The sequence below is a fragment of the Falco cherrug genome, chromosome 1 (genome assembly GCF_023634085.1).
Source record: "Falco cherrug isolate bFalChe1 chromosome 1, bFalChe1.pri, whole genome shotgun sequence".
NCBI lineage: Eukaryota > Metazoa > Chordata > Aves > Falconiformes > Falconidae > Falco > Falco cherrug.
The window spans coordinates 107728516-107754934 of NC_073697.1; the positions used below are offsets into that span (position 1 = coordinate 107728516).

Below are 26419 nucleotides of genomic sequence, written 5' to 3' on the forward strand. Positions count from 1 at the left end.
GAGAGGGATGATCTTGCTTTTGTACACAGCGTTGTGCTGCTGGGGAGGAGTTCAGTGTGTGGCAATCGGTGGAGAAAAGGAAACGTGGAGTCAAAAAAATATAAAAATTCTGATTCCTTGTTCTAGGAAGCCTCCGGGGACAGGCAGAGCAAACCACAGGGATCCTAGCTTTGCTGCAAGCCGGCGTCCAGCATCAGGAATGAGCAAAGCCACATGCTGGGTACTCTGCCTGCAGCCTGCCCTACTTCACAGTCAGCATGTTCCTAACTCCACAGGTTGCAAGCAGCTCGGTGCAGCAGGGCTAAAGGCAGAGCCACAGTGGGAACTGGCATCGTCCTGCTGCCGTTTAGCCTCCCCGTTGCCAGCCCCAAGGGAAGCGGAGCCTCCCCTTGCCCAGGAGGGCAGGAGAGCATCAGCAGGAACAGGCCAAACCTTTATCTTCCTCTGTAGAAAGGAGGGGGGCAGGGGAAATCCCAAGAGATGTAGACTGTGCCGGTGTATTTTTACTCTGCAATGGGGAGACATAGGATAAAAAGGACTGTGCTAAGCAGTAACACCCCTGGAGCAGGCTGGGATGCTGAATCCCTTTCTCCCTCTAAGCCCCTTCCCCTCAAGGCATTTCATTTTCAACCATTTATTAAAGGCTCATGTTAGTAAGAGCTTTTGCTGCTGGGTCAAAGCGTTACACTGTGCTGTGCAGCAGAACTTTTCATTCCTAATAAGTGCCTAAATCCTCATAGATGCCTATGCCTGAAAACTCCACATCTGTGGGAAGTGACCATCACATAGCATCATCCTGACTAGTGACTGACACTCTCCCACACTCATTTATGGGCACTTAATAGATCTGGGAACAAAACAACATGGAAAAAACTCCAGAAGTTGGCTGCCCGACCCCGAGCACAGCACCGCACACCCGCTGCCCAGTGCTCTGCCCCCAACTGGGACCCCACAGTGGGCAGCATCCCACCCAGACAGGTCTCAGCCTCTCCCTCCATCACCCACCTGGGACAATGTCCTCGGGGAGGACTCATGAGTTCAGGATTTGGCTTTTACCAGCCCTGCCCTCGAGGGTAAAGCCATAGAGCCTCTCTTGTCTGGTGCTCCCATGGGAAGCACCACAGAGAATGCTGGGCTGAGTGCAGTGTCCCCTGGCTGATGGTATGCTGTGGGCTGGAGCACCAAGGGTTTAGAAACCCGTGGTGTTTGGATGTCTAGAAGAGCAGTGGGGAAACAGCACTCCTTTGCTCCCTTCTCATCTCAGCGGTGCCTCAGGGAGCTGCGAGAGCTGTCGAGGCTTCTCCGAGCAGCTCCCTGTCGTCTGACCACATCATCCAAAGGTGCAGGGGGAGCAGAGCCCCAGTGCCTGCCCCAGGAGCACCTTCTCTGCTGTGCAGGGCCCAGGATCTGCAGCCACAAGAAAAGCCTGGATTCTCTGTTAGCATGGACCCTCCACGCAAGGTACTGAAACAGCCACATTGACTCTCCACTGTGCTTTGCTGTCCTCCTCCAGGGGCTCGGGGCTGCTTATCCCCCAGACCCTGCGGGGAAGGGGGCTATTGCTCCTTCTCCCGCTGCACATCCCGGCTGGACTTGAAGAAGTCACTGCGCAGCAGGCGGTAGAAGAGGATGATGTTCATGGGTGTCATGATTGCCATGCCCACTGTGCCTACAGCATAAGTTGCTGGGGGCACATTCTCTCGATTGAGGAAGAGCCAGTGAGTCATCCAGGCCAGCGTGGCGATGCGAAATACCACGTAGGTGCCCAGGTTAATGATGCTGTTGAGGCGGTAGCAGGTGGTGTGCACCAGGTTGGCCATGAGCAGGATCTGCCGCAGGTGGAGGAAGATGGAGTTAATCTCCACCAGTAAAGCCACGAGGGCAAACCCGACATACTGATGCAGCAGCACTGCAATACCGAAGCAGACTATCACCTGGGAAGGAGAAAGAAGAAAGGCTGAGCCCAGGAGCTAGTTGCTCTCAGCTGCTGCAAGCCAGAGCCCTCCATGCTTGGGTGCAGCGTGGAGCAAGGTGGAAACTGTTATGCCAGTGCCAAACTGCTGGTCATCACCCCCCACGTACCTCTGCAGCACTGCAGCCTCCAGCTAGAGCTGCAGCCTTGGGCAGGAGATAAAGCCTCCTCACTGTTGCATGAAACCTGAGCATTTGGTGGGGTTTTTTTCCCCATGGGAGGAGAGGGAAACACTTCTATAAACTCCAGGTTGGCACAGGAGACAGCCAGACCTAGCCCTGCTTTTGTGGCCTGGGGAGTGTAGCTGGTTGTGGCCCAGCAGGTTTTTCCACACACAGACGGCTGAACTGGGTGGGAAGGGAGACCTGTAGCTCAGGGCTACGGTTGCTGCTGGCTCATGGTTGCTGCTGGCTCAGGGATTCTCCACAGAACAGGCACGCTGCAGGGATTAAAGGGCTTTGGTGCACGAGAGAGCCCCGTGGGATGCCTGGAGCCTGGCCTGAAGCACCCTGGGGCTGCTGGATGCCGCAGCAGAGGACAGGACTGCTGGGGACACACTGGGCACGATTCCTGCCCAGCACCCTCCCTGCCGGGTGGGGGGACAGGCTCTGCATACCCACACTTTAGCACACTCAGTCCTTTCTTCAGTTTATACCATTAATGCTGTTCTCTGTATTGGCTCTTTAATGAGATTATCTGCTCCCTGCTCGTTAAGTCACTGTCTTGGCCTGAATTAGTTCTATTGTGGAGATGACCTTTTGACTTGCGAGCAGGAACTGGCAGAGCTGGAGGGCTCACTGGGCTCTCTGACCATCGCCTCCCCCATCTCAGCTCAGGTAGGTCCCAGTGATGTGCCTGTCCCCCCCATCCCCAGGCCCTGTTTCCCCCCCTCTGCCTCCCCTGTACCCACCAGTGTCTCTGCTGCCCAACTCCTGTGCCAGCCCCCTGCCCTGCAGCATCTGACACGCTCTGGCATTCGGACATTGCAAGAGATCAACAAGAAACCCACACTGGGCTCAGCCAGCAGCAAGGTAGGCAGCAGGCACTGGTGTGGGGCTCCTGCACTGCAGCTGCTCCAGCCACCTCAGCCCCGTGGCCACGGCTCTGACCCAAATGAGAGGAAAGCACCGCGGGGAGCGGGATGGGGAAGGGGGTGATGTACTATGTAAACCAAGAGCCAGCAGGAGCTGAGCTGCTTGCCTGTACTGGTGGGGACACCTGGGTCACTGCCTGCCCAAGCCACTGCTACGGGCCAGACCCCAGCTCTCTTCCCCACTACTCCGTGCACACATGTTGTTTTTCCTACCCCATCTTTGGGTGCCTTTTTACAGACCCTCAAAGAGTACACAAGTCCTGCAGGACCAAGAGGAGCTCCAAGCCCTGCTGTCCAGACTCCTCTCCCCAGACACAAAAATCAGACGTTTTGTAACAGGCAGCAAACACCTACACTAGCAGTAGCAGGAGCCCTGCTCCTGTCCCCCAGCCCCCCTGGTGGTACAAGTGCCAGGGTCTGTCCCTCGGGAGCAACCGGTAGACTTACCACAGAGTGATGGAAGAGCAGTTCCCAGGACTGGTGAAGTTTCTGATTGCACAACATGTCCACAAAGTCTTCAAGGAAATAACCTGGGATCAGAGAGGCCATGAGCAAAGAAGGGGGCCAGGAGGGGCTGTGACAAGGGACCCCCTGCCCAGCAGGCTCTACCTGACTGGACTGGGCAGCCCCTCTGGGGAAGTGATGGCCACAGCTCAGCCCAGACCCTGCGTGGGTGGTGAGAGCGGGATCACATGCGGCAGGTGAAGGAAACCGGTGTGTTTTGGGTCCCTCCTGCAATCACTCCATAGGATGCGTTCCCAGTGAGAGGCACTAACTGATCACTTGCATCAGTTCCCGGAGAAGGGTGAGAGCGAAGGCAGCACCCTCACCCTTGTTACCATCCCAGAATCAGACCCCTTTCCACCCTTACCAGCTGCAGGATTCACTGCCACCAAACCAACCCCACGTTGGCATTTTAGATAACTCAAACCTCCTTGCTGAGCTGTAGCCATGCCGGGAAGCCTGTTAGCACTGAATGGTGACAGATCTGCAAGAGGGTGACAAGGGGGTGGGTTGCGGGGGGAAGGCTTCACATAGCCAGAGGACTCAAAACTCCCACCCTCCACACCGGCAGGCAGGTTTAGCTTGAGGCTCTGGGGGGACCTGCACCAAGCCCATATCATGGGCACTTTTGGGGTGCCCCAAGCCCTGGCTGCCCCATGGGGACGGTGGTGGGCAGTCTGGTGCCCAGTACCTCCTGGCTGCGGGTGCCGTGGGACAGAAAGGAGCCACTGTCCTTTGCCAAGAATAGAGTGATTGTCTGGGGTGCCTGAGACATCGCTGCCCACGACGTGGCTCGAAGGGCTGGTGTCAGGCACCGACATGCCCCTGGGGACCCCCCGAGGGGCAGAAGAGGGGGCAGCTCGCTCCCCCCACCTCACCTACAGAGACAGCGACCAGGCTGTGCGCCCCGGGCGGGTGCGTGCCCACCAGGTCCTCGGACAGCCCAGGGTGGAGGCAGAACCTGCGGGGGAGAGGGGCTGTGAGTGCCAGGCAGTGCCTCTGGTTCCCCAGTTCCCTTCCAGCGACCCTGGTGCCCACCCGGTGCTGCTGACCCCCCCGGAGCCCTCCTGGGCCCCCTATGGCCACTCCTGTCCTGTTTCCCCTGGGTTCTTCCCTATCCCCTTGCTGCCTCCTTGTCCCTCGGTCCCCCTGCACCCCTCGATCCCTCCTCCATCCCCCAGTGCCCCCCAGTTTCCAGCTCCACACCCTCCTCAATGCTCCCCAGGGTCCCCCAACACCCCCATTCCCTCTGGTGGGCTCAGTCTCCCTCGGTGTCTGCAGGTTCCCGTCGGGGTCCCTCGACGCCCCCTTTCCCCTCTAATGCCACCGGTGCCCCCTGGCAGCCCGGAGCAACCCCCCGGCCCCAGATGCCGCGGGGGGCCCCGGGGGCCCCGGCTCACCCGGCCAGCGCCCCGCCACCGCTGAGCACGCTGTGCGCCAGCGACGTCCAGATGTTTCGCCACTTCCAGCGGTTGCGCCGGGCCGAGGGCGGCGGCGGCACCAGCCGCTCCAGCCCCCGGTTCAGCAGGCGGAAGGCAGCGAAGGAACCGGCCACCAGCAGCAGCCCCGGGCTGAGAGCCATGGGCATCCGCCGGCCCGCAGCCTGCCCCGGGCTCCCATGGGCACCGGCCGCGCTGCCCGACGGCTCCGCCTCGCCCGGCCCCGCGGTCCGCCCCGCCACCGCCCCGGGCACCGGCACCGCCCCGGGCACCGGCACCGCCCCGAACCTCCGCCACCGCCCGGCCCCGCCCCGAGCCCCCGCCACCGCCCCGGCCCCGGCCCCGGCCCCGCCCCGAGCCCGCGCCACCGCCCCGGCCCCCGGCCCCGCCCTGAACTTCCGCCACCGCCCCGAACCCCCGGACACCGCCCCGGCCCCGCCCCGAGCCCCCGGACCCCGGCCCGGCACCGGCCGCGCCCCGAGCCCCCGCCGCCGTGCCGGCCCCGGACCGGGGCGCCAGCGAGCACCGGCCCCGCAGGGAAGGGCCAGGGGGGCTGCGGGAGCCACCCCACCGCTGGCATCGAGTGCCGGGTCCCACACCGGGGTCACAGCAGCCCCCGCAGGCTGGGGGCACCGTGCCTGGGAAGCCGCCCGGTGGGAAAGGGCCTGGGGCTGTCGGGCGGCAGCCGCTGGAGATGAGCCCCCAGTGTGCCCAGGTGGCCGAGGAGGCTGAGAGCATCCTGGCTTGTGCCAGAAACGGTGTGGCCAGCGGGAGCAGGGCAGTGACCGTCCCCCTGTACGCTGGTGAGCCCCCACCTCGAATCCTGGGGTCGGTTTTGGGTCCCTCACTGCAAGAAAGACACTGGGGGGCTGGAGCGTGTCCAGAGCCGGGCAGGGGGCTGGGGAAGGGGCTGGGGCACAAGGCTGATGGGGGGCGGCTGGGGGAGCTGGGGGGAGGGGGGGGTGTCAGCCTGGAGAAAAGGGGGCTCAGGGGGGACCTGATCACTATCTACACTAACCTGCAAGGGGGCTGTAGCGAGGTGGGGGTTGGTCTCTTCTCCCAAGTAACAAGTGATGGGACAAGAGGAAACGGCCTCAAACTGTGCCAGGGGAGGTTTAGATGGGATATTGGGAAAAATGGCTTCACTGAAAGGGTTGTCAAAAGCACCGGGACAGGCTGCCTGGGGAAGTGGTGGCATCACCATCCCTGGGGGTGTTTAAAACCCACATAGATGCAGTGCTCAGGGACATGTTTTAGGGGTGGGCTTGGTAGTGCTGCGTTCACAGCTGGACTTGACGATCTCAGAGGTCTTTTCCAACCTAAATGATTCTATGATCCTATAATCTCCCGCTTCCCCCCACGCAGGGACGCAGACATGCAGGAGCAGCGACTCAGGGAGAGGTGGGAATGGGAAACAAGCACTCTGGGGGGGGGTGTCAGCCTTCCCCGGGCATCCCGCAGCAGAAAGGACAGCCAGCTCTAGGCCAGCTCAAGGGTGCCTGGCTGCCTAGGTGTCCCGTCACTGTGCTGGAGTTGGGGACACCTTCCTCGTTCCCCTGAGACTCCCCTTCCAACTTGGTGGCACCAGGTGGCTGGCCCCCTCACCCATGAGGGGCTGTGGCTGGTGGTCCTTCACCCCAAAGCATCCCTAGCACGTGGTACCAGGGAGGTTCTTGCACTGTTGCACTGTGCTGGGGAGCCATCCCTCACCCGGCGTGAGGACCCATACAGACACACACCACCAGGTCTGATTGCACATCAAGACTGCAAAAAAGTTCGATTGCCCCGGCAAAGAAAAATGCTTTGCCCACAGCACTTGTCCTCCATCCCTCTGTCCCATGTCTGGTCCCAAGAGGACCTCCCCAATGTCTGGGATACCCCAGTTCTGCTGTCTGGGGCTTGTAGGAATTCAGGATCTTTTACCCACGATTTCTTTAGTTCCATCCTACAGCTATGCTGCTTTTCCAGCTTCCCATAATTTGATTGCTCCCTTGTTGCTTTTTGATATCTCCAGCAGAAGCGCAGCTGCCGCACAGACCCTGCTTCTCTTCCGCAGAGGGGATGACTCACCGTGTACACACTGATTAATGTCAAGCTCTGCCTCTCCTTTGAGGTATTAATTTGGGATGAAATCTTCTATTTTCTCTTTGGTGAAACAGAATCGTGTGAAGCCGGAGCTCTCAGTCACTGCCCTGGCTAGGGGGATGGACACCAAACCCCCAACAAGTAGTATGCTGGTGGAAGGGACGCTGGGGAGGGGAGTCATTGAACCAGATCTGAAGGAGAAGGGTGAGATAGTCCTAACCCATAGGGAAGCAGCTGTTCATGCTGCAGAAATTTGCTTAAAAGCCGGACAAGACAATGTAATTTCATAATGGTTAAGCGGCAGGAAAACACTGCCTGAAGTAATCGGCAGACCTGACTGCTCAGGGGATTATAAATAATCTCGTGTATTAGGACTTGAAGGATCACGTAGGCTAATCTGTTACTGAGAAGGCCAAATGCAAAGACATTTCTGTTTAGCAGAAGATATGCCGAGGAAGAGGAGTTGTGCCTTGGAGACATGCTGGGCTGCTCAGGGCACCGAGAGAAAAATCACATAACAATTAATTACAGTATAAAACTGCAGTGGGCTGATTTCCTAATGAGAAGCCGTCTGCAATCTTTTAGCCTCTGAAATCTCCACTGCCCCTTTCCGTGGTGGCAGCTCTGCCTGCAGGTAAAGTCCCAGACCATGAGACGCCTGCAAACCTGGCCCCATTCGTCCCAGGGGCTCCTCCATTGGTGCTGTTATTCTTCTAAAGATCAGAATTTGGCCAAGTTTTGGCCAGGCTGGGGTTGGGGACAGGAATAGTTGGAATGTTTCTGGATGCTGGAGCTTTTACCTACCACTTCTGCATGGGAGGAATTTAAGCCACGATTAATTGAGCCTCTGGTTGAGGGTCTTTGATCCCACTGCTAGAGCACTAGCAAAACCTGCATACATACTACTTTCTGGATAATTTTAGCCCAGATTTTATGTAATTTTACCTGGACTTGTAGTGGGGCAGTGCTTTCTTACAAGCCCTGTTTCCAGCCTTTTCTCCTTGTCTTCTTTCCTCTGCAGTAATGGCATTAACTGGGGACGGGTTTGGAGCTGCAGACTTCCAAGCCCAGTTACAGACAAGTCCCTCGACACCGGATCAGGCCAAATATTCAGCCAGATGCCACAGGCGCAGGGGCTGGGCTCCTCCGAAAGAAGCCGTGCCCGGGAGCAGGGACAGGAGCTGTCTGTCGGGCACAGCTGCCACAAGAGGTCCCTGCACGCTCGCTGGAGCGCCGGGGCGAGCGGCCGATCCGATGGGATTCCTCAGTCACACCTTATTTGCAGATAATGCCTTTTTCCACCCAAATTTCAAGACGTTTTCCAACAGTCCGCAAACGGCCTGGGAGGCAGCCCAGCCAGGGGACGGGTCGGTGGCGGTGCCTGCTCCCAGCAGGGCAGGGAACTCCTTCCAGATACCAGCAAGGATGCGCCTAGGTCCAACACGTAACACCATGGGGACCACAGCTGATCCCACGGCAGGGGCATCACAGCAGCAGCCGGGGTGTAAACTGAGGGTCCGGCAGGTTTTTCAATAGCTGGACAGTGTCTTTTTTTCTCCCTCTCACAGGCTGGAGCTTCTCTGCAGCCCGTCTGAGAAAGAGAACCCATTTCCCACAATAAAGAGCTGGAAGCTTAATGATAACCCCTCATATGAATTCTGCCAGACAAGCTGTGTCCTCCTCCAGATGCTCCCCACTACTCCTGGGTGGGGGTTTGGGTGTGCTTTCACAGCTCCAGCATCCCTTACACAAGGAGGAGCCCACTTGGCTCTCCACCACCTGGGGCTTGCTGTAGCCGGCAGATGTGGGAGCTTCTGACACGGCACAGTCCTTCTGGCAAAAGTCATGCTCCTGTTTTTGGAAAGCCTCACTTCCTTAATCAGCCTTTTTTAAGCCAGGGAATCATAAAGCCCATCTGCTCATCTAATGCCAGACCTGGCTCACACCTGAAATAATTTGAGGAGTCCAAGATCTCAAAACAAATCAGGCAGCTTGGCTTCCAAACTTTAATTAGCCATTGTCTTCATCCCACTCTAAACTGTGTCACCACCTTATCTGCTAGGCCATAGGAAGTCAGATGATACAGGAATGCTTTGCTCTATATATCCACATTTTCATTCAGAAAGTCTGCAACTCCACATTTATGAAAGGATCTACTGTGCAAAATGCACACCCTGTGCAGCAAAGCATGCCCAGGCATCGCAGAGGTAGTGGATGCAAACTTGAGTGCCCACCCCTTCCAACCAGAAACACCTTCCTGTTGTGGAAGCTGGATATTCTCCAGGTGGAACTGGGGATATACTCGCCATAGCCACGGGAGACAGGCACATCAGTCCCTGTGAACATAGTGAGCACAAGTGTTTCTGCGAGCACTGACAGTGCAGAGAGTTTTTACTATGTTTTCCCCCAGCCCTTAGCTCCACTTCACATGCTCACCTCCCCAGGATTTAATGCAAGAAACACCGAAGTGTGCGTCACTGAACCGCTGCCCTCAGGACCTGGTCTTGTTCGGCAGAGGAAATCATCTGGTTTGCATCGTAGCCCGTCCATTCACCCTACTCAAGTCTGTGAGCTCAATGTCCCGAGAGAAAGACTCTTCCTTTTCCCTCCTCCAGTGTTTTGACCATCCCTGCAGGTGTTCTGCCGCCCAGGTTGATCATCCTTCCTGAGATCATTCCTTGAACAATAAATACAATGTCTCCTGGGAGCTTCACAGCACCGGGATGCTCTGGTGCCAGCTACCAGCTGCTGGTCACTGTGTGGCTGAACACAGCACACTGCCTTCTGCAGCCTGGCATGTGGGAATGTCCCCCCCTTACCAATAGCCAGCGCTACCCAGGCAGATCCTACTTTGCCCCATGGCAGGTTGCTCTGGATGCTCTTGCTTTTGGCCTTCTTCCTCTTTCCCAGGACTGGAGGTCTTTTTTTATCAGGATTTAGCACAAGGGACCTGTAGGAGAAGCCTGTGACAACAGTACAGCATCCCTAAGGATGCTGCCGGCTCAGCTGTGTCTCAAGGGCTTGGGCTCGACCAGCTGCCGTGATTTAGTTGTGCAAAGGATGTGCTCTCTCCCTCACACTCAGGTTGTACAGGTGTGCCGTGGGATAGAACAAAATTTCGCTGACAGACACACTGACTGGCAAAACCCCTTCAAGCACAGCAGCACAGGCAGTTCCTTCTATTTCTCCTCCACTTTCAGTAGCTGTCATGCCCCAAATTTATCTGCTTCTGAATTGTTTATCTGCTATAGCAAGGTTTCAGGTTCCTTCTTTCCTGATGGTGAGCAGTGAAACATGGGGCAGGGCGTCTGCCCAGCCTGTATCCCATCTTTCCCCATCGCCGGACATGAATGCTCAGGAAAAAAATGTAAAACAGCACATGTAATTATTCTTACCCCATTTATGCTATGAATAAGCAAATTCATTCTCACTAAATATTGCCTTCTCCACATCTTCTTCCCTTGTGGGATAAATATTTTTTCCCCTATTTAGCTCCCCATTCTCAAGCTTAAGTAATTTCTGACGGGTATCTATGTGCTTTCTGGTTACATCATGACGTATTTATGACCACATGTGGTTGGGGTTTTTTTTGCAATTCAGGCAGGTTCAGAATGAGTCCTGCAAGGTGGAAGCACGTCTCAGCCCCTACACCTACTCAGTGCAGCATCACACATTGCTGAGCCCACTTGATTCCTCCTGTGTTACAAATATAAGCACAGGAGCTTCCTAACTGCGTCTCCTGCTGCTGCTGGCTCCGCAACTTGGAACACGTTAGGTTCCCTCCTGAATTCTCTTGTTATTAATATCACAAACCAAGCTGTTCTGAGAGCGGTGTCCCATTAATCATTTTAGCTCTGCTGCAGTTTTCACCTCGCTTCCTCTTCCTGTGCCTGAACAAGTCTTCAATAACATTTGACTCTGTGGGTAATGCTTGGTTAAAATTGGCAGGTCTGCTGGGGCAGAGAAGGACCTGAGCAAGCTAGGGGCAAGCAAAGTGGGACAAGGGTGCAGCCACACGGCCGTGGCTGCATTACAGCATGAAAAACTGTGCTACACCAGCTGATGGTAGCAGGGACTTGAAAGGAGGAGAGCTACCCCTCTTAAATCTTCGCCTCTAAATCTGGATTTTTCCGGAGTGCTGAAACATGGGAGAGATGCAGCAAAAGTGAAGATATCTAATAAAATAAAAATTAAAAAAAAAAAATAAAAAAAAAGGTCAGCTCAGTGTCTCGAGTGAGTCAGTGCCAATGTCGGCAGCTGGAACAGTTAGAGATTTCTGGTGCCTACCTGGGCTCTGTGTTTGAGGGCACCGCTTCCTTTTACTCCCTTCCTCTGTTTAGTCCTGCTGTGTTACAAGGAAAGGTCTTAACCACTCACTCTGGGTTACCTAACAAAGGGCTAAAAGATGCTTACAGAGCATCTTCCTGAAAATCTGCCTCTGATACCATCCCATCACCTGAATCCCTCGAGGGCACGCTGTGTGTTCCTAGGTGCTGGCTCTCAGACACGCAGTAACACAGCATCCCCGCAGCTAACCCAAACCTTCCCTCTCACACCCAGTACCTTTTCCAACTTTCTATCCTTTGCCATTGTCTTTGTCCCCATCAGAGACAGGCATTTTGTTTTGTCTTTATCCCTTTGCATTTTATAAAAGCCCTTTCCTGGGTGCTCGGCTGCATCCAACAGCGTCCATCCGCATGCAGCAGCATCCATCCGCATCCAGCAGCATCTATCTGCATCCAGCAGCATTCAGCAGCTGAATGAGCTGCTCAGCCTGTAGTGAGAACAGCACCGCATAGGACCGAGCTCCATCTGGCTCGTCCCAAAGCCTCCCACAGCTGCACACCTTTGTACCTGCTGCTTTGCCAGTGCGCTGCAGCTTTCATCCATAAGCAAACGTTTTCAGCAATTTCTGCCGAGTCAGAGAATGCCTCCACGAGGGCTGCTGCTTCTCCACGTGGGAACATGCTTCTGGGGAGTAATTACAGAGAGTTTAAACAGGGACATTCAGCAGCCAAATTGCTTCACATTCAGGCTGCTGGCCAGGAAGGCAGAGCCTGAAAGCTGCTAGTTGGCACAGTGAGAAAATACCTCGCACCTGCGCCCATCATGGGTGTGCATCGCCCATGGGCTAAGATCACTCCTTAAGCGGCAGCGCCCTGGCACCCGGCACTGAAAGAAGGTGTGCTCACAGCTTGGCGGGTCTGACAAGCGAGCTGCTTTGCAAATTAACCAGGTTGCACTTACCGAGCATCCCTGTGCATGCCCTCCTCTCCAGGCCATGCCCACCAAAGGAATTTTATCCCCCCACCGGGGGATCTGGATTTGGGAACGTGCTGCGCGGCAGAAAGCCAGTCCCTGAGCAGCTCTGGTTCTGCAAAGGAGATGATGGAAGCACACTGCTAGTAACTTTTCCCCCCTTAAATTTTGAGGCATATTTTAAGGTTGTGAAACATATTGACTGTGAAATAGAGATAAGAACTAGAGTAGACACAAACAGCGTAGGTGTTACTCCTGGATTTTTGCAACTCCCACTCTGTTGCAAAAATAGTACAGCAAGCAGCACGCTGCTCTGTGCCGTCCTTCACGGACCAAGCGACAAAGGGACCGTGTGCCTGGATGAGACCAGGAGCAGAGCTGGACACAAGGCATTGAACGGAAGGTGCTGAACGCTTCCCCTTCCTTAAAATCAATGGAGAGAGGTCCTACTGAAAGATCAAATTAAATTTATTTGAATAAAAATTTTTACATGTTACTGAAATGTAAAACAAGTAGCACAAGCATTCCAAAGCACTGCAAAAATACGTTGCACTGAGCTAGAGTGCTCTCCATCAAGGAAAGGGGCAATGGGAAGCCACAGCAGGGTATCACTGCATCCCCTCAAGTTTCTGGTCACGCTGAGCACTACGCACCTGGTCTTTAGACCACACCTGTGCCCTCAATTCTTTTGCAATTCTAAACCCCAGCAAAATATGCTTAATTAGGTGCAGACCAGTTGCAGAAATCAGATAAGACCAGCTGGCAGGCAGCCGCTTCCAGGAGATGCGTCTCCTGACGATGGGGACATTGTGCAACTCGGGGAGAGCATCACCCAGCCGTGGGCTGGTGGCAGGGAGCTGCAATAAGAGGGTGTCACCTCCGCGGAGGAGAAACTCTCAGACGGTGGCTTTCTGAGGCGGGGGCAGGTGCCTGAGCCCCCCTGCAGCGCTGGGTGAGTACCTGCCGATGCTTCTCCCAAGGGTCCCGGGAGCGGGGCAGCGGCACAGTGGTGGTTTGCGGGAGCCAGTGGGCATCCTGCCCTGAAACCTGCCCCCAGCAGCCCTCCTCTGGTCTGTTTCTTGCTTTTTTTCCCCCAAACAGAGAGGGAGATTCCTAACCAGCCTCTCAGCTGATTGCTGAGGCAGGGGCAGTGCTAAGGACCCAGGCGTCTGGCTCTTTCTAGCCCAAGGAGGCATTGGGGATGGGGATTATGGCTTTTGTTGTAATTAACATGAATAACATTAGTTCTCGGAGAGGCTGAAGTGACTCTTTGGACCCCGACTTGACGCAGCCACGGGATACGGTGGCGGCACCTCACCACAAATAACCATAGTTATTTACAGCCATTTTTAATCATATTTGCTCACTCACCCTGCACTGCCATCGAGTTTAATGGCACACAGGGCTGAAAACAAGAGGAGGGTTAGGGCGGACGAGAAAAGGGCAGGGGCATGGGTTGTAGGCTTGGACCCAGATTTAAAAAGGGGGGAAACGTGTTTTCCACCGTCTGAGGGTTTTTTCCTGCTGTACGAGGAGTTGGGAGCCTCCTGCCTGCCTGCTCCCAGCCAGGGTGGTGGTGTCCCAGCATTTTGGGGTGGGATTTTGCAGCACAGCACGGGGGAGGACCGTCTGCCAAGGGGCAAAAGGCAGCAGCTACCAGGTGACGGCACCCATGGCGGCCAACCCTTCCCTCTGCTCGCCCGCAGCCATGGATGGTGATGACACCGTCACTGCCGAGGTCTGCCAGGAGGCCGACGTTGGGGATGGAGAGTGAGTACCCGGGGCCTGGCCTGCTGCCATGAGGCCTGCAGGCAGCAGCGCTGGCATCGCCATGGTGACAGGCGCCATGCTGGCGGCCGCCACGTTGTGGGCTGAGGGAGCAACGTGGTGGCTGTGAGGGGCCGCCCCCCGCCCCCCAGGGCGCCCACCTCCCCGCTGCTCCCGCAGGCTCCGGGAGGTGATGGTGGCTGGCTACCCGGTGCTGCTGGTGAGGAACAAGATGGAGTTCAGCGCCCTGGGCAGTAAGTGCCCCCACTACAACGCCCCACTCACCAAAGGTAACGCCGGCACCGGGCAGGGGGGAGAAGCCATGGCAGGGGGTCAGTCCTCTCTGCTCAGTTCTGGGGGGCTTTTCTACTGCAGGAGTCTTGAGAGGGGAGAGGCTGCGCTGCCCTTGGCATGGCTCCTGCTTTAATATCCGAACTGGAGACATCGAGGAATACCCTTCGCTGGACTGTCTTCCCTGCTTCAAGGTGACTTCTTGTCTCTTCCTCCTCCCAGCTTGGGCCACATCCTCCATTCCACTCACGTTCATTCACTCTCACCAGCTCTGTGCCCCTGACACCAGCTGGAAGCACCCTGGTCTGGCCACAGCTCCCGGGTCTAGGTCGCGCAGAGCTACAGATGGGATGATTTCTTGGGATCATCCAACTCCCTGTCCTAAAGCTCCTTTCAATCAAAGGTGATGCCACACATCCTGGTATCCCCCTCACAGCCAGCACAGATCCTTTGGAAAGAAAAAAGGATTTACACCTCTTCCTGAGTGCTCTTGGGATGAGGAGAACAGCCCATGAGCTCCTCAGCATCATTTGACATCCAAGAACCCTAGGAGCCACTCTCAGTGTGTTCGAGACAGATGGCCCACTGGGCTAGAACCTCCCAGGAAAGCTCCTACCACAGCCTTATGAATGTAGCACTTAAATGCACTCTCCTTTCACCCCTTCAGGTAACAGTGGAAGATGGCAGGGTGTTTGTTACAGCAAAAAAGAAGGTACTGACTTTACCTGCTGTCACCAAGCGCAAGCAGCACCTTGGGCTGGGTTTGATTTCAGCATTTCTCATTTTCTTCTAGGATCTTGAAAACAGCCAGAGGGTGAAGGACACAAGCAAGCGATGCCCCTACAACCGGGACACGATGCTGCTGCTGGGGGGAGGTCAGTGAAGTGGCCTGTACTGTGCCCTGCCCACATATGGTGTGAGCTGCCACTCTTCTCCAGGGAGGACCTGACTTCTTCCTCCTACTCCATAGCGATGTGTAAGAGGGCTGAGACGAGCATCTCTTGTAGGTGTGGCTGCCTTGGTGTGTGCAGAGACACTTCGTCAAGAGGGCTTTACCGGCAGGATCATCATGGCAACTAAAGAGAAACATGTTCCATATGACAAGTCCAAACTGAGCAAGGTTCGTACGCGAGAAGGGCAGGACCGTGCCTGGGTACCATGTGTGAATTAGGGACATGGCCGACACTCAGGACCAGACTGAGCAATTGAGTGAGACATTCTGGCAAAGCAGAAGGGGTGCTGAGGCACTCACAAGGAAAGGGGGTAATATTTCCAGCTAACATCTCACTTCTTCCTCCCAGAAAGTCTTTGATCAGAGTCCATCATAAGCTAGTGGTTTTTCACTAAGTTCTTCCCACCAGAGTCTGAGTTGATGGGCTTTTCTGAGGGGGACAAGAAGATGATGGGGATCAGGCAGTGTGGGGAGCTGTGATTTACTCATGCAAAACTCACCTCTTAGGCAAAATTACTTCCCAGTAAACACTGCCAGAGTATTGCTGTCTGGAAGAAGTACTTTGTTTCATATTTCTGCTTTGTTTCCAGGAAATGAACTTGAAAGCTGAGGACGTTTACCTGAGGAAACCTGAATTCCTCGATGCTCACAGCATAGAGTTCTGGACAGAGAAAGAGGTACGAGAGCAGCTGCACCCAGTCCTCCACGGGCGCTCCTGTCTCTGCCGTGGGGAGGGGATGCCCACGCCTGCAGGCACAGTGCTACATTTATAGAAATTAGGGCTCTGCCTAAGTACACACATTACCCTCTGGGACAGCGTTCCAAGGCCAGTGCTAGGGATAGTGTGCATGCCTGGGGCGTAACACTCATCTGTGCTACCCACAGGCAGATGTGCCCACCACGTGCAAAGAGGGTGACCCTTGAAACTAGCCTTCTGCGCACCCCTTAGAGGAACCTAGATTTGGTGCTGTCATACTTAGCGCTCCTAAAGCCCAAGACCTGTGGGAAGTGAGAGAGAGGACCCAGCATCCCTCATCTCACCCGAGTCCCCAGAAATAGAGCAGGCAGTCGCAGGCGAGCAGAACGGATTGATGTGGCAGGACACCAGTGGACCAGAGGTACCTGTCTGATCTTTGCCTCCTTTCTCCTGCAGGCAGTGTCAGTGGATTTCCAGAAGCAGAAAGTCTATTTCATGGATGGGTCCTCTCAGAAGTACAATCAGCTGCTCATTGCAACCGGCAGCCAGTGAGTGCACAAAGCATTTGCCACACACAAAGTATTAGACAGGACAAGATGGGTCAGCGCTGGGGTGTGGAGTTCTAGAGGCATGTGAGAGGGAGGTGGTCGAAGATGAAAGGACAGGATGGGATGACACAGCCAAGAGATTGCATGGGTTTGTGCTACCCCCTCTTTCTTTCTGTTTCATTTTTGATCATGAGACATATCTGGATTCTCTCTCTTTCAGCTCCAGCTTCCTCAAAGTCCCTGGTGCAGACCTGCAGAACATATGCAATCTCCAGACTCCAGAAGACTCTAGCAAGATCTTAGAGCTGGCGACTGGGAAGAATCTAGTGATCATAGGAGCTTCATTCATAGGTACCAGGCTGCAGTGCGTATCAAGTCATCAGTGATAGCCTTGAAACCCCCTTCTGTTTGTGTGCAGATTAACTAGAGGCCTCGGGGAAGGGATGTCCGTTCACTACCTGGCTGGGCTCCTCCCTGGAGCCCTTTAGCTGGTGGGGGTATGCGTTATACAGTACACATTAAGTCTTCCCTGTGATAGCCAGAAACTTTGAGAGCTATAAATGGTTCTTGGATGTGGACAGAGGGAAATGTGCCTCATGAAAAGGTCATTGTCCTTTAGAGGAGCTGGATTCCCCAGAAGCATTGGGAAAGTGAGGGGGTAAGGCACAGAAAGGGAACTATTTTGTACACAGCCAGGAGCTTTCTCTGCATTTCCTAATTTCTAGGGCCACAGTACATGAGAACAAAGAGTTGGGAGAGCTAAATACCTCAGCCCAGAAATGCATAGATGAGCAGTTAAACATTGGCAATACATCAGGTTTGTTCTCCTCACCTGGAAGGAGAAAAGTTTTCCAAGGAGGAGAATGCAGGCTCATGCTTGCAGCAGACTTACTTTGGGCATGCCTTTCCCTTGCAGGAATGGAGATAGCTGCCTTCCTCTCAGACAAGGCTGGTGCCATCTCAGTGGTGGAAAAAAAGGAGTTCCCTTTCCAGAACACGCTGGGTCGCCAGGTTGGAGGTGTCGTCATGAAGGTTAGGAAAATCCAGTGCTAATTTCTAGGATGGAGAACGCATGCTATCCAAGCAGCCCTGTGATCCTCAACAAGTCCAGGAAATGGAGCTCCTGTGCTGAGTCATAACGCTGTGTGCCCAGCCACCTTTCTCACATACAGCTCACTGAAGGAGCTCTGCACACATGGCTGGTCCCAACCTCCCTCACGTGCACATCATGTCCCCGGCTCAGTTTAAACCCCCAAGCCCTGCTTCGTCCTCAGCTTCACCCCCAAGCCCTGCTCCATCCTATACCCACCTCATGCTCCAGTCCTGACCAGGGCAGCAGTGAAGCCAGGCTTCCAGGCACCCTGCACCAGCCAGGGACATAAAGGAAACCTCTCTGCAGCCTGGAGCAGCAGCTAAGCTGCCTGCCTGGGTTTTGGTGGGATATGCCTGTTTTTACAGCAGTACAGCCTGGAATTTCCTCCTGAATACTCAGACTAGTCTTTTTCAGATGCTTCAAAATAAAGGGGTGAAGTTTCACATGAAAACAGAACTCTGTGAGCTGAAAGGAAAGGACGGAAAGGTCAGTCACACCATTGTGATCCCTGAACTGCTAATTTTTTGGGAAAAAAAACCCCAAACAGAGGTATAACACAGTGCCTACATCTAAGCTGTCCTCTCCCATGTCTAGACTCTCACATTTCTTTTCATTGAACACAGCTGTGGGCTCAAAGGGCATCAGTACATGTTCATATCTCAGGGACAACACTGATTTTCTCCTACATTCCTGGCAGCACACATTAGTTGGACAAGGTGATCTGAACCCAGGGAAGAAAAAAAGACAGCAAAGAATGAGGCAGCAGGGATGCTGCAGGAATTAGGACAGAGTTTTTAACCGTTTCTTAATGATTCCTGCTTCCTTCCTAGGTCACAGAGGCTGTTCTTGCCAGTGGAGAGAAACTACCTGCAGATGTGGTAGTGGTGGGAATAGGTAAGAGACCCCAGCTGGGAGAGGGAGGCAGCTCTGGGAAGAGGGAGAACAGCCAGCAAGCCCAAAGCATCACAGTTCATTCCCAGGACATCATTCCCTGCAGTCTCATTCCCACTCTCTCATCCAGCCCTTCTTTTTGGCCCCAAACACCTGGAGAAAGTTAGCAGCCCATGAGCAAACACTTGGCAAGAGAAAAGGAGCTACTTACGTTCTCACTACGACTTTGGCACGCTTGCTGGGCTCCATAGGTCACTGCCGCGCTATCAGAGCGTGCCTTGTTCTGGACCCTGGTTTTATTACCCCTGGATTATCTCAGCCCAAGCACCGGTCACTGCTGCAAGCTACTCTGCTCCAAGCAGGCTGAACAGGCACCACAGGCACGTGCTTGCTGTAAGGCCAAGTTTCCTCCCTGCCTCTGCAGAGCTTTGCTGCATTTCCCCTTGCTCCTCTCCCCGCAGGGGTGTCCCCCAGCTCAGCATTTCTGAAAGACACCTCCATCGCCAGAGATGACAGTGGTGCCATCCTGGTGGATCTGGTAAGTGCCAGCGGAGTAGCCCTGGTCCACACTAAATGCCCTCCCTCATCATTGCACTAATTGCATTTTGTCCATTAGCGTATGCAAACCAACATCCCAAATGTCTTCGCTGCGGGGGATGTGGTCTCCTTTCCTGTAGCTCTGCTCGATGGGAACTGGTCCAGCATCCATCACCAACAGGTGGCCGAGGCCCACGGTGAGACAGCGCAGCCGCCTCGCTTGCCATCTCCCCTCGGAGATGGGCATGGAGGGAATGGGGCAGAAGGGACAGCGGGATAATGAGAGGCAGGGAGCACTTCCTCGAGGATCTACAAGATAAATATTTCCTCTGCTGGTTCATCACAGGTCACATTGCTGCCTTAAACATGCTGAGGAAAGAGAAGTTGTTGCACACTGTTCCCTTCTTCTGGACCACGATATTTGGGAAAAGCATCCACTACGCAGGTAGGAGGGGGCAGAGGGATGGGAACAGCCAAACTGTTTCCTAGCCTGTCTGCTCACCCACCACTGGGGCTGGGGCTGGTAAAAACACAGCGATTGCAGAGTTTACCTGAAGCAGCTCAGGTTTTGGACTGGCTGCTGTGGAAAGTTTGTGTACCCTGTTTCTGCACTCTGGGCCTGAAGGTTACCCAGAGCTCTTGTTCTTTGCTGATCTCCAGTGGCTTAGAGGACACGAAGGAGGAAGAATTTCCCTCTCCAAGCCAAGGAGAGGCTTGGGGTCATGACAGAGGCTTGTACCGCTGGGGCAGTTCTGCTTGTCCAGGGCTTTCATGCCTGCTCCAGCCCTAGCCCAGACCCCTGCCCCAGCCAGTCGCTGTCCCCTCTGTCCCTACCTCTGATGGCACTGCAGGGGATGCATGGCAGCCACTGTACCAGGGCTCCCCGAGCAGGTTGCCATGCTTTCTCTCACAGGCTGCGGGAAGGGATACACAGACACTGTTGTGAAAGGCAGCCTGGAGCAAGAGAAGTTCCTGATCTTTTACATCAGGTGAGTGAATCCATGGCCAGTCTGTGCCCTGACACGGCAGGGCACGGTTCTCTGCCTTACGGCCCACAGAGCTCCTGCGGAGGCTCCACATCACCTCCCACAGCTGCACATCGCAGGCAACTGCTGGTCGTTGAACCAGCAGGGAGATGGTTTCAGAGAAAAACCAAAGCAGGGCAGGGAAGAAGAAGAGGACGAGCTTTGATGAAGACACCAGCTGGGCAGGGAGCCTGGGACACATCTTCTCTCCCTCTGCCCTGCTGCTCCCAGGCTCCATGCCCAGCTCCCAGCAGTGCCAGGCGATCTGCCACAAGTCCCCGTGCACCCTGCAGTACCAGCCACCCTGCCCTGAGCCCTCCAAAAAACTGGCCTCCAGCCAGGGTGCCACGGGGATGCAGCCGTGCCGAGTTATGTACACTGAAGAGATCCACATTCTTCTGCTTTCCCTTTCAGGGACGGCTTCGTGACTGCAGCTGCCAGCCTGAACTGTGACCCCATGGTGTCTCTGATTGCAGAAGTCTTATACTCGGGGAAACAAATCTCTAAAGAAGAAGCAGAGTAAGTGACACCCTGACGGAGCTGGTGGGTGCCTCTGTGCTGCCTCCCCCATGCCAGCAGAGTCCACTGAGACAAGAAGCCGAGATGAGTTACTGCAAATCCCCAACATGCCTCTTGTTTTTCAGGGCCTGCGACATCAGCAACATACCCTTGCTGGCAGCAACCTAAGTTTGGTACATGCCCTGCTGCGAGTGGCACAGAGTCAACCAAGCGTTAACAGCTCCACATCCTCCCATCCTGGCACAAGAGAAATAAAAATCACGAGCAAAGCTGAACCCGGCACCTGCGTTTTGTGTGTGCAGACAGCCCTTGGCTGCTCGCTTGCATGCTGGGGCGAAGCGACGCAGCGCTTTCCCCCTCTCTTCAGGACAGTGATCTGCTGTGCTGGATAAGAGGAGGATGCCCGCATCCTGGAGCTTGGCTGAGGGCCTGAGCAGGCAGAAGCAGCCACACGTCCACAGATCCACCCAACCCCTCCTGCTCCTTGTGCTGGCTGTAGGCAGGGAGCTTTCATTCAGCACACCGGTCACGCTGACCTTCTACTTTGTAAAAGCACATTTTCCCAGCGAGGGGAGCTGTGACTGAGGCAAACCGCTCTCCCAGCTGGGAACCAGATAGCCTGTGTGCCAGAACTCACACCAAATACCCTACCCCTAAGGACAGAGGGCTGCCATCTGACCTCGGAGCCAGCAGCACCTGCTGGCATTGCTACAGCCGCCTTCAATATTGCATTAGCTGCTGCAGCAAGCGCTTCCCACCCCCCGACAGCAGCCAGCCTCCAGCAGAGAAATCCCAGCCCCAGCCGGCATTCTCTCTCCTGCCATGTCCCTGCACGCTGGATGCTTCGAGGAGGTGGCCAGACGCTGCAGGAAACGCAACCTCGATGCTAGAGGAAAGAGTTACTAGCTTTTTGCAAGGCAAGAGCGAGAAACGCTGTGCTTTCTGCAGGAAACACTGCACTTACTCACTGATCACATGGGGCTTTGCAGGAGGAAGGATAAGCCCCAAGAGCCAGGCAAGTTCCCGCAGGGACACTTTGTCAGCCTAAACCCCCTCTGCTTTTAAATGAAATGTGGGCTAGCCAGAGCCCGAGCCTCTTTGCTCAGCAGGTGAGATACTGCAATCCTGGGTCTGCATTAAACACACAGACTTGCACTCCTGCACCTTCTCACGTATGAATTTGACCTGAAATACAGCATTTCACATTTCCTGAGCCCAGGAATTAGTGGTGCTGCTGTTCATGGCAACACTCTCCCCTGAAACAGCCACATCTTACCGGGGAAAGAGCTGGTGTTCAGCAGCGCAGGTCAGTCCTTCACAATGATGGGAGGAAGCAGCCAATCTAAGCGTTATCTGTACACCAAGGCACGCAAGGGTGGAGATGCTGGTGGCCGGAGCATGCAGCTCCCCTCCGTATGAGCATCCACAGCGCTGCATGGGAGGTGGGGCACAGCCCGGGAGCTGCTCCTCCTTGCCCATGAGCATCCTGCACACACCAGCCCGTGACTTTTTGCCCCCTCGGTGCACTCCAAGACTCCTTGAGCACGGAGCAGGTGCCAGCTATTTTGTATCGGCTTGCAGCAGGGCAGCTGTGGTGGAAGAGGCCAGCTTTGAGCAGTAAGGACAGTGGCTGAGCACCTCCAGCCTCAGGCAGAGTGCGATCTGAGAGGGTCCAGCAGCCCCGCTCCCTCCAGGTGAGAACGCCCCTTGAAGAAACTCAGCTTCTCACAGCTATCAGCAAGCACACACCAAGCAGAGCAGCTTTATATAAGGAAGAACCCCAGGATAACAGATCTGCTCCACTTCTACCACTTAAATAGACGCCAGGCCATTTCCCACGCATCACCAGGTGCCAAAATCTGGTAGCAACCCTGCCTTGGGGTGGCTGGAGCCTGGACAAGTAGATTGAGCTGACACTGTCTAGATTTATTTTAGCACAGGGCCATTCCCTGCTGCCCACCCCTGAGCTGGGACCAGCCCTGCTCTTTCTGGCCGGGCCGGAGCAGCAGTGCCCGGGCACTCCTCTGCTTCCCAGCCACTGAGGCAGCCTGGGGGGCAGTGGTCCCAGCAGTCCCAGGGGAGAGGCACCTCTCCAGGGGTGCTGAGCCTCCTAGGAGCCCTTGCTTCATCCACAGATATTTCACCCTGCACTGAGCTGTAGGAGAGCTATGCAGCTCCCCTCTCACCGCCTGCAAGGCAGGGAGGTGTCTCAATCCCTGGAGAATAGCTTCTAAGTTCCATTTTGGGGCAGTCTTCTGCTTCTGTCCACCAGCAAGGCAGAGCCTGGCCCACAGAGGAGCCCAGCAAGGTTCACCTGGGCCCTTCTCAGCACTGCCAGATATATCTGGAATCCTGGTGCTGCCCCAGAGCTGGCCGCAGATAGGGCTGCCTGGCCTTGCAGGATGGTGGTTGCTGGAACGGGCGTCTGTGGCCATGCGTGACTCGGCCCTGAGTCACCCGCTCCCAGCAGCCTGGTTCCACCGCACCCGGCCCTGACCCACACCAGGGCAGCGTGGGTGTGGAGCTGGCCCTCTCCTCCAGCTCCATTCCACAGCCCGCTGTGTTGCAGGATCAATCCTGCTCCTGAGCTCAGCAGCAGGTGAGTCCTGTGAGCGACACTCAGCCTCGTGTTACCTCTTTTGCTCAGGACAAAGCAAGCTGACCTGAACAACCAACTCCCCACCCACAGACCCTGATGCAGCATCAGCCAGGGACTGAGCTCCAGCACCATGGCCCCCCCCTCCAGCACCCTGTGGGGTCCACAGCCCCCACCACCCTCATGCCAGGCAGGTGCGGGCATCCCATGAGCAACAAACTTCCTAAAACCGCACTGTTGAGCAAAACAGAAAGTTTAATGCCTCTTTTGTTCTTCTCTAGTTGTCTCTCAGCTCAGTGCCACCCCACTGGCAGGGGCGGGGGGGGCCCTGCTCAACAGCCCCGCAGCTGGCAGGGCTGCCTGGCAATCCTCCAGCCAAGGCTCTGTTCGGAGGCTGCGAGGAGACTTCTTCATCCCGGTCGGGCTCATCCTCAGCCCTCAAATCCACAGGATGCTGCAGTCCGGGCTCCTGCCGGTTGCTCAGGGCACAGGTCCGGCTCTGACATCCAAGATTGCGGTGATGAGAAGAGAGTGGCTACATTCAACAGTTCTTCAACTGGCAGCTTTAGCTACTAGAGAAGAACATAAAGCTTGCCACTGAAGAACTGGTGCTGGTTAGCCAGGAGCGGGGCGGCAGGGCAGCACCTAGGAAGGGAACACAGACATCAGAGCCAGGATCCAACCGTGCTGAGCTGAGACGTCACCCGCAGCAGCCACCCCGAGCAGCAGAGCTGCTCCTCTCCCCCACCTCAGCACCAAGTCCTGATCCACCGCCTTGTCATTCCCCCCGCCCTGGAAGCTTCTTGGGGCTGAGAACCCCCTGAATCCTCCCCTCCCCCACCCCAGGGGATCCAGAAGCAGCTCTTCCCACTCTCCCCAAGCAGGTGGTACATGAGCTCCAGCCAACCCTAAAACGCCGGGCATGGAAAATCAAGGCCGTTTCAGCCAGAAAATAAAAAAGATAAGGCAAGCGGCTCCGGTGGGGACCGGCGGCAGGGAGGCTCCCGCAGTTAGGGGTTCAGGCACTCCCTGGCTGCTCACCTCGGGCATCCGTGCTGGCAGGGTCCCACCTGGCCGGGGGCCAGCGGCCGCCTGCCGGGGAAGACACTTTGTCAGGCGGCTGCTGCCAAGCCACCAGCGCCAGAGGAATTTGGGGGAGCGCAGCCTGTTTTCTGTGTCATTTTGTCGGAGAAGGCTGCCGCCAAGCCTGGGGTTGGTGGGGGATCCTGCTGCTTTTCCCTCCACCCAAAGAAAAATATCCCTTTTCCACACCGCCAAGCATTTCAGCTGCCGGGATCGAGTTCTGGGAAATCTCCCCAGGCGTCCAGCCCCGCCGGGGGGGGGGGTGGGACGGGACGGACAGACAGCCCTGGGAATCGCCCCCCCTGGCCGGCCACCCCAGAGCATCCTCCCACCAGCGTCACCCCAAAGGCACTGGAGATCCCGGTGGCCCCGGGCGGAGGGAAGGCCCCGGTGGGTGTCCCGGCGGGGGTTCCCGGTGCGGGGCCGGTGGCCGGGGCGCAGCGGCGGGGCCCGGGGATGCCGAGCATTCCTGGCGTGCCGGGTACATCTGGTCCGGATTCCAGCGAGCGGGTCCCGGCCCTGCTCCACCCCCGCCGGCCCGTGAATCAGCACCCGCCGCTGAGCCACCGGCCCCGCCAGCACCGGGGGGAGGGGGGGCGCCCTGCCGGCACCGGGGGCTGATGGGGGGGGGGGGGCCTCTGCCCGTAACAGGCCCCCACCATCCCCCTCACCGGCACAGACAGACCCCACCGGCACCCACAAGGGTCCCGGTGGGAGCTCGCCCGCTGTAAAACCCGCCGTATGCCCATCGGGTGCCCCCCTCACGGTAACGGGGTCACCCCCCCGCTCCAATGTCTCCCCTCTCGGTAACATCGGGTGCCCTCCCCCGCTAACGGAGGCGGCTCCCGCCGCCGCACCACCGTAAAGCCGGGCCCTTTGCTTCCCCCGGGGCACCCCGCCGCCCTCCCGCCCCCTCGGCTGCCCGGGATGCTCCGGTTCCTACCCACGGCGGGGAGCGGCTTCGGGTCAAAGTCTGCCCAGCCCGGTCCCGGAGTGAAGGTCACCCCCGGGGCGCCACCGCCCGTCGCGGGCCGGCCCCGCCCGCGGCCCCGCCCGCCCCACCGGGACCCCCCGGAGCGGGGACCGCGCCCGGTCTCGGCCCCAACCCCCTCCCTACCCCGCCCCGCCGCCACCGGGGGCGAGGCCGCCCGGCGCAGGCGGCGCCCGCGGAGCCCCGGGAAGAGCCGCGGCAAGCCGAGCCCCCCGCTCCGCCGTTTCACCCCCGGGAAAGGTGACCTTCCTCGGCGGGACTACGGGGTGCGGAGGGGCCCTCCCCGACCACCGGTAGCCCCCCGCCGCCAGGCTCGGTTACCCTTAGCGCCCGCCCCGGCGCGGCCCCGCCAGACCCACCTGCGCGGCGCGGAGCGGAGCAGCCCCGGCGCGGCGCGGCGCGGCCCGGCCCGGCCTGACCCGGCCCGGCCCGATGCCGCCGCCTCCCCCCGCACCGCGCGCGCCGGCTCCCGTCTCGGATCAGCTGGCGGAGTCATGACGCAGCCACCCACCGGCCCCACCCCCAGCCAATCACCTCCCGGCACGGGCGGCGCCCGCCCCGCCCCCGCTGCGCCCGCCTCCGCCACGATCGCTGCTGGCTCCCGCCAATAGCGATCCAGCACGGCCAGACGCTCGGCCAATGAGAGAGCAAAGCCAGCGCCCTTCCCCGCCCACCCCCAGGGGGCAGCGCTGGGCGCTCCCGTGGCCAACCGGCGGTTGCCTAGGAAACAGTTGGGCCCGCCCCCCGCCGCGTGGCATGCCGGGAGGTGTAGTGCGGCGCGGCGCTCCCGGCATGCCCCGCGTGCTGTGAGTTGGCATTTTCAAGAAGGTGAGGGAGGCGACGGAGGGGGGCAGGGTGGTTCTTAAAGGGCCAGACCCTCCCGGCGAAGCGCGACGCCATTGCGGGGCCGCCCGGTCCGCCCCCTCCCTCCCTCGGGCGGTGCCGCCCGCTCGTCTCGGCGCCGGGGCCGGTGACACAGCCCCGATTCCGAGAAGTTGCTCGAAGTCGGCGGCCAATCAGAAGTGAGCGCTCGCCCTTCTCACCAATCAGCGGACGCGAGGGGCGGGGCCGCGGGAA

The 26419-nt window shown here is 57.0% G+C and overlaps 2 protein-coding genes and 3 long non-coding RNA genes across 6 annotated transcripts; 2 read left to right on the forward strand and 3 right to left on the reverse strand.

Annotated features, from left to right (window-relative positions):
- Positions 1 to 618: 618 nt before the first annotated feature.
- TLCD2 (TLC domain containing 2) lies at positions 619 to 5270 on the reverse strand. Of its 2 annotated transcripts, none has more exons than XM_055700754.1 (4): positions 4970 to 5270; positions 4448 to 4530; positions 3513 to 3595; positions 619 to 1829 (listed from the first exon to the last, which is right to left on the reverse strand). In XM_055700754.1, the coding sequence occupies exons 1-4, from the start codon at positions 5155 to 5157 to the stop codon at positions 1557 to 1559; spliced, it is 627 nt and encodes a 208-aa protein (XP_055556729.1). In that variant the 5' UTR covers positions 5158 to 5270; the 3' UTR covers positions 619 to 1556. The 2 variants fall into 2 exon arrangements, with proteins under 2 accessions (XP_055556729.1, XP_055556728.1); XM_055700753.1 differs by having other exon boundaries at positions 619 to 1934.
- Positions 5271 to 5452: 182 nt separating this feature from the next.
- Positions 5453 to 11938, forward strand: LOC129735242 (uncharacterized). The gene is made up of 3 exons (XR_008730647.1): positions 5453 to 5811; positions 7023 to 7121; positions 8115 to 11938. It is a non-coding gene; the product is annotated as an uncharacterized LOC129735242 (long non-coding RNA).
- A 2-nt stretch (positions 11939 to 11940) lies between these two features.
- LOC129735241 (uncharacterized) lies at positions 11941 to 19045 on the reverse strand. The gene is made up of 6 exons (XR_008730646.1): positions 18803 to 19045; positions 15663 to 15792; positions 15131 to 15486; positions 14405 to 14858; positions 12341 to 12467; positions 11941 to 12064 (listed from the first exon to the last, which is right to left on the reverse strand). It is a non-coding gene; the product is annotated as an uncharacterized LOC129735241 (long non-coding RNA).
- LOC102047468 (apoptosis-inducing factor 3-like) lies at positions 14025 to 20952 on the forward strand. Its single transcript, XM_005439913.3, has 18 exons — positions 14025 to 14122; positions 14300 to 14409; positions 14495 to 14604; positions 15078 to 15122; positions 15204 to 15285; positions 15418 to 15530; positions 15953 to 16039; positions 16516 to 16607; positions 16828 to 16958; positions 17524 to 17639; positions 18115 to 18186; positions 18531 to 18594; positions 19053 to 19129; positions 19208 to 19325; positions 19475 to 19573; positions 20042 to 20117; positions 20568 to 20672; positions 20798 to 20952. The coding sequence occupies exons 1-18, from the start codon at positions 14025 to 14027 to the stop codon at positions 20838 to 20840; spliced, it is 1638 nt and encodes a 545-aa protein (XP_005439970.3). The 3' UTR covers positions 20841 to 20952.
- A 2551-nt stretch (positions 20953 to 23503) lies between these two features.
- On the reverse strand, positions 23504 to 25833 carry LOC114016008 (uncharacterized). The gene is made up of 2 exons (XR_008733277.1): positions 25702 to 25833; positions 23504 to 23913 (listed from the first exon to the last, which is right to left on the reverse strand). It is a non-coding gene; the product is annotated as an uncharacterized LOC114016008 (long non-coding RNA).
- Between the last annotated feature and the right edge of the window lie 586 nt (positions 25834 to 26419).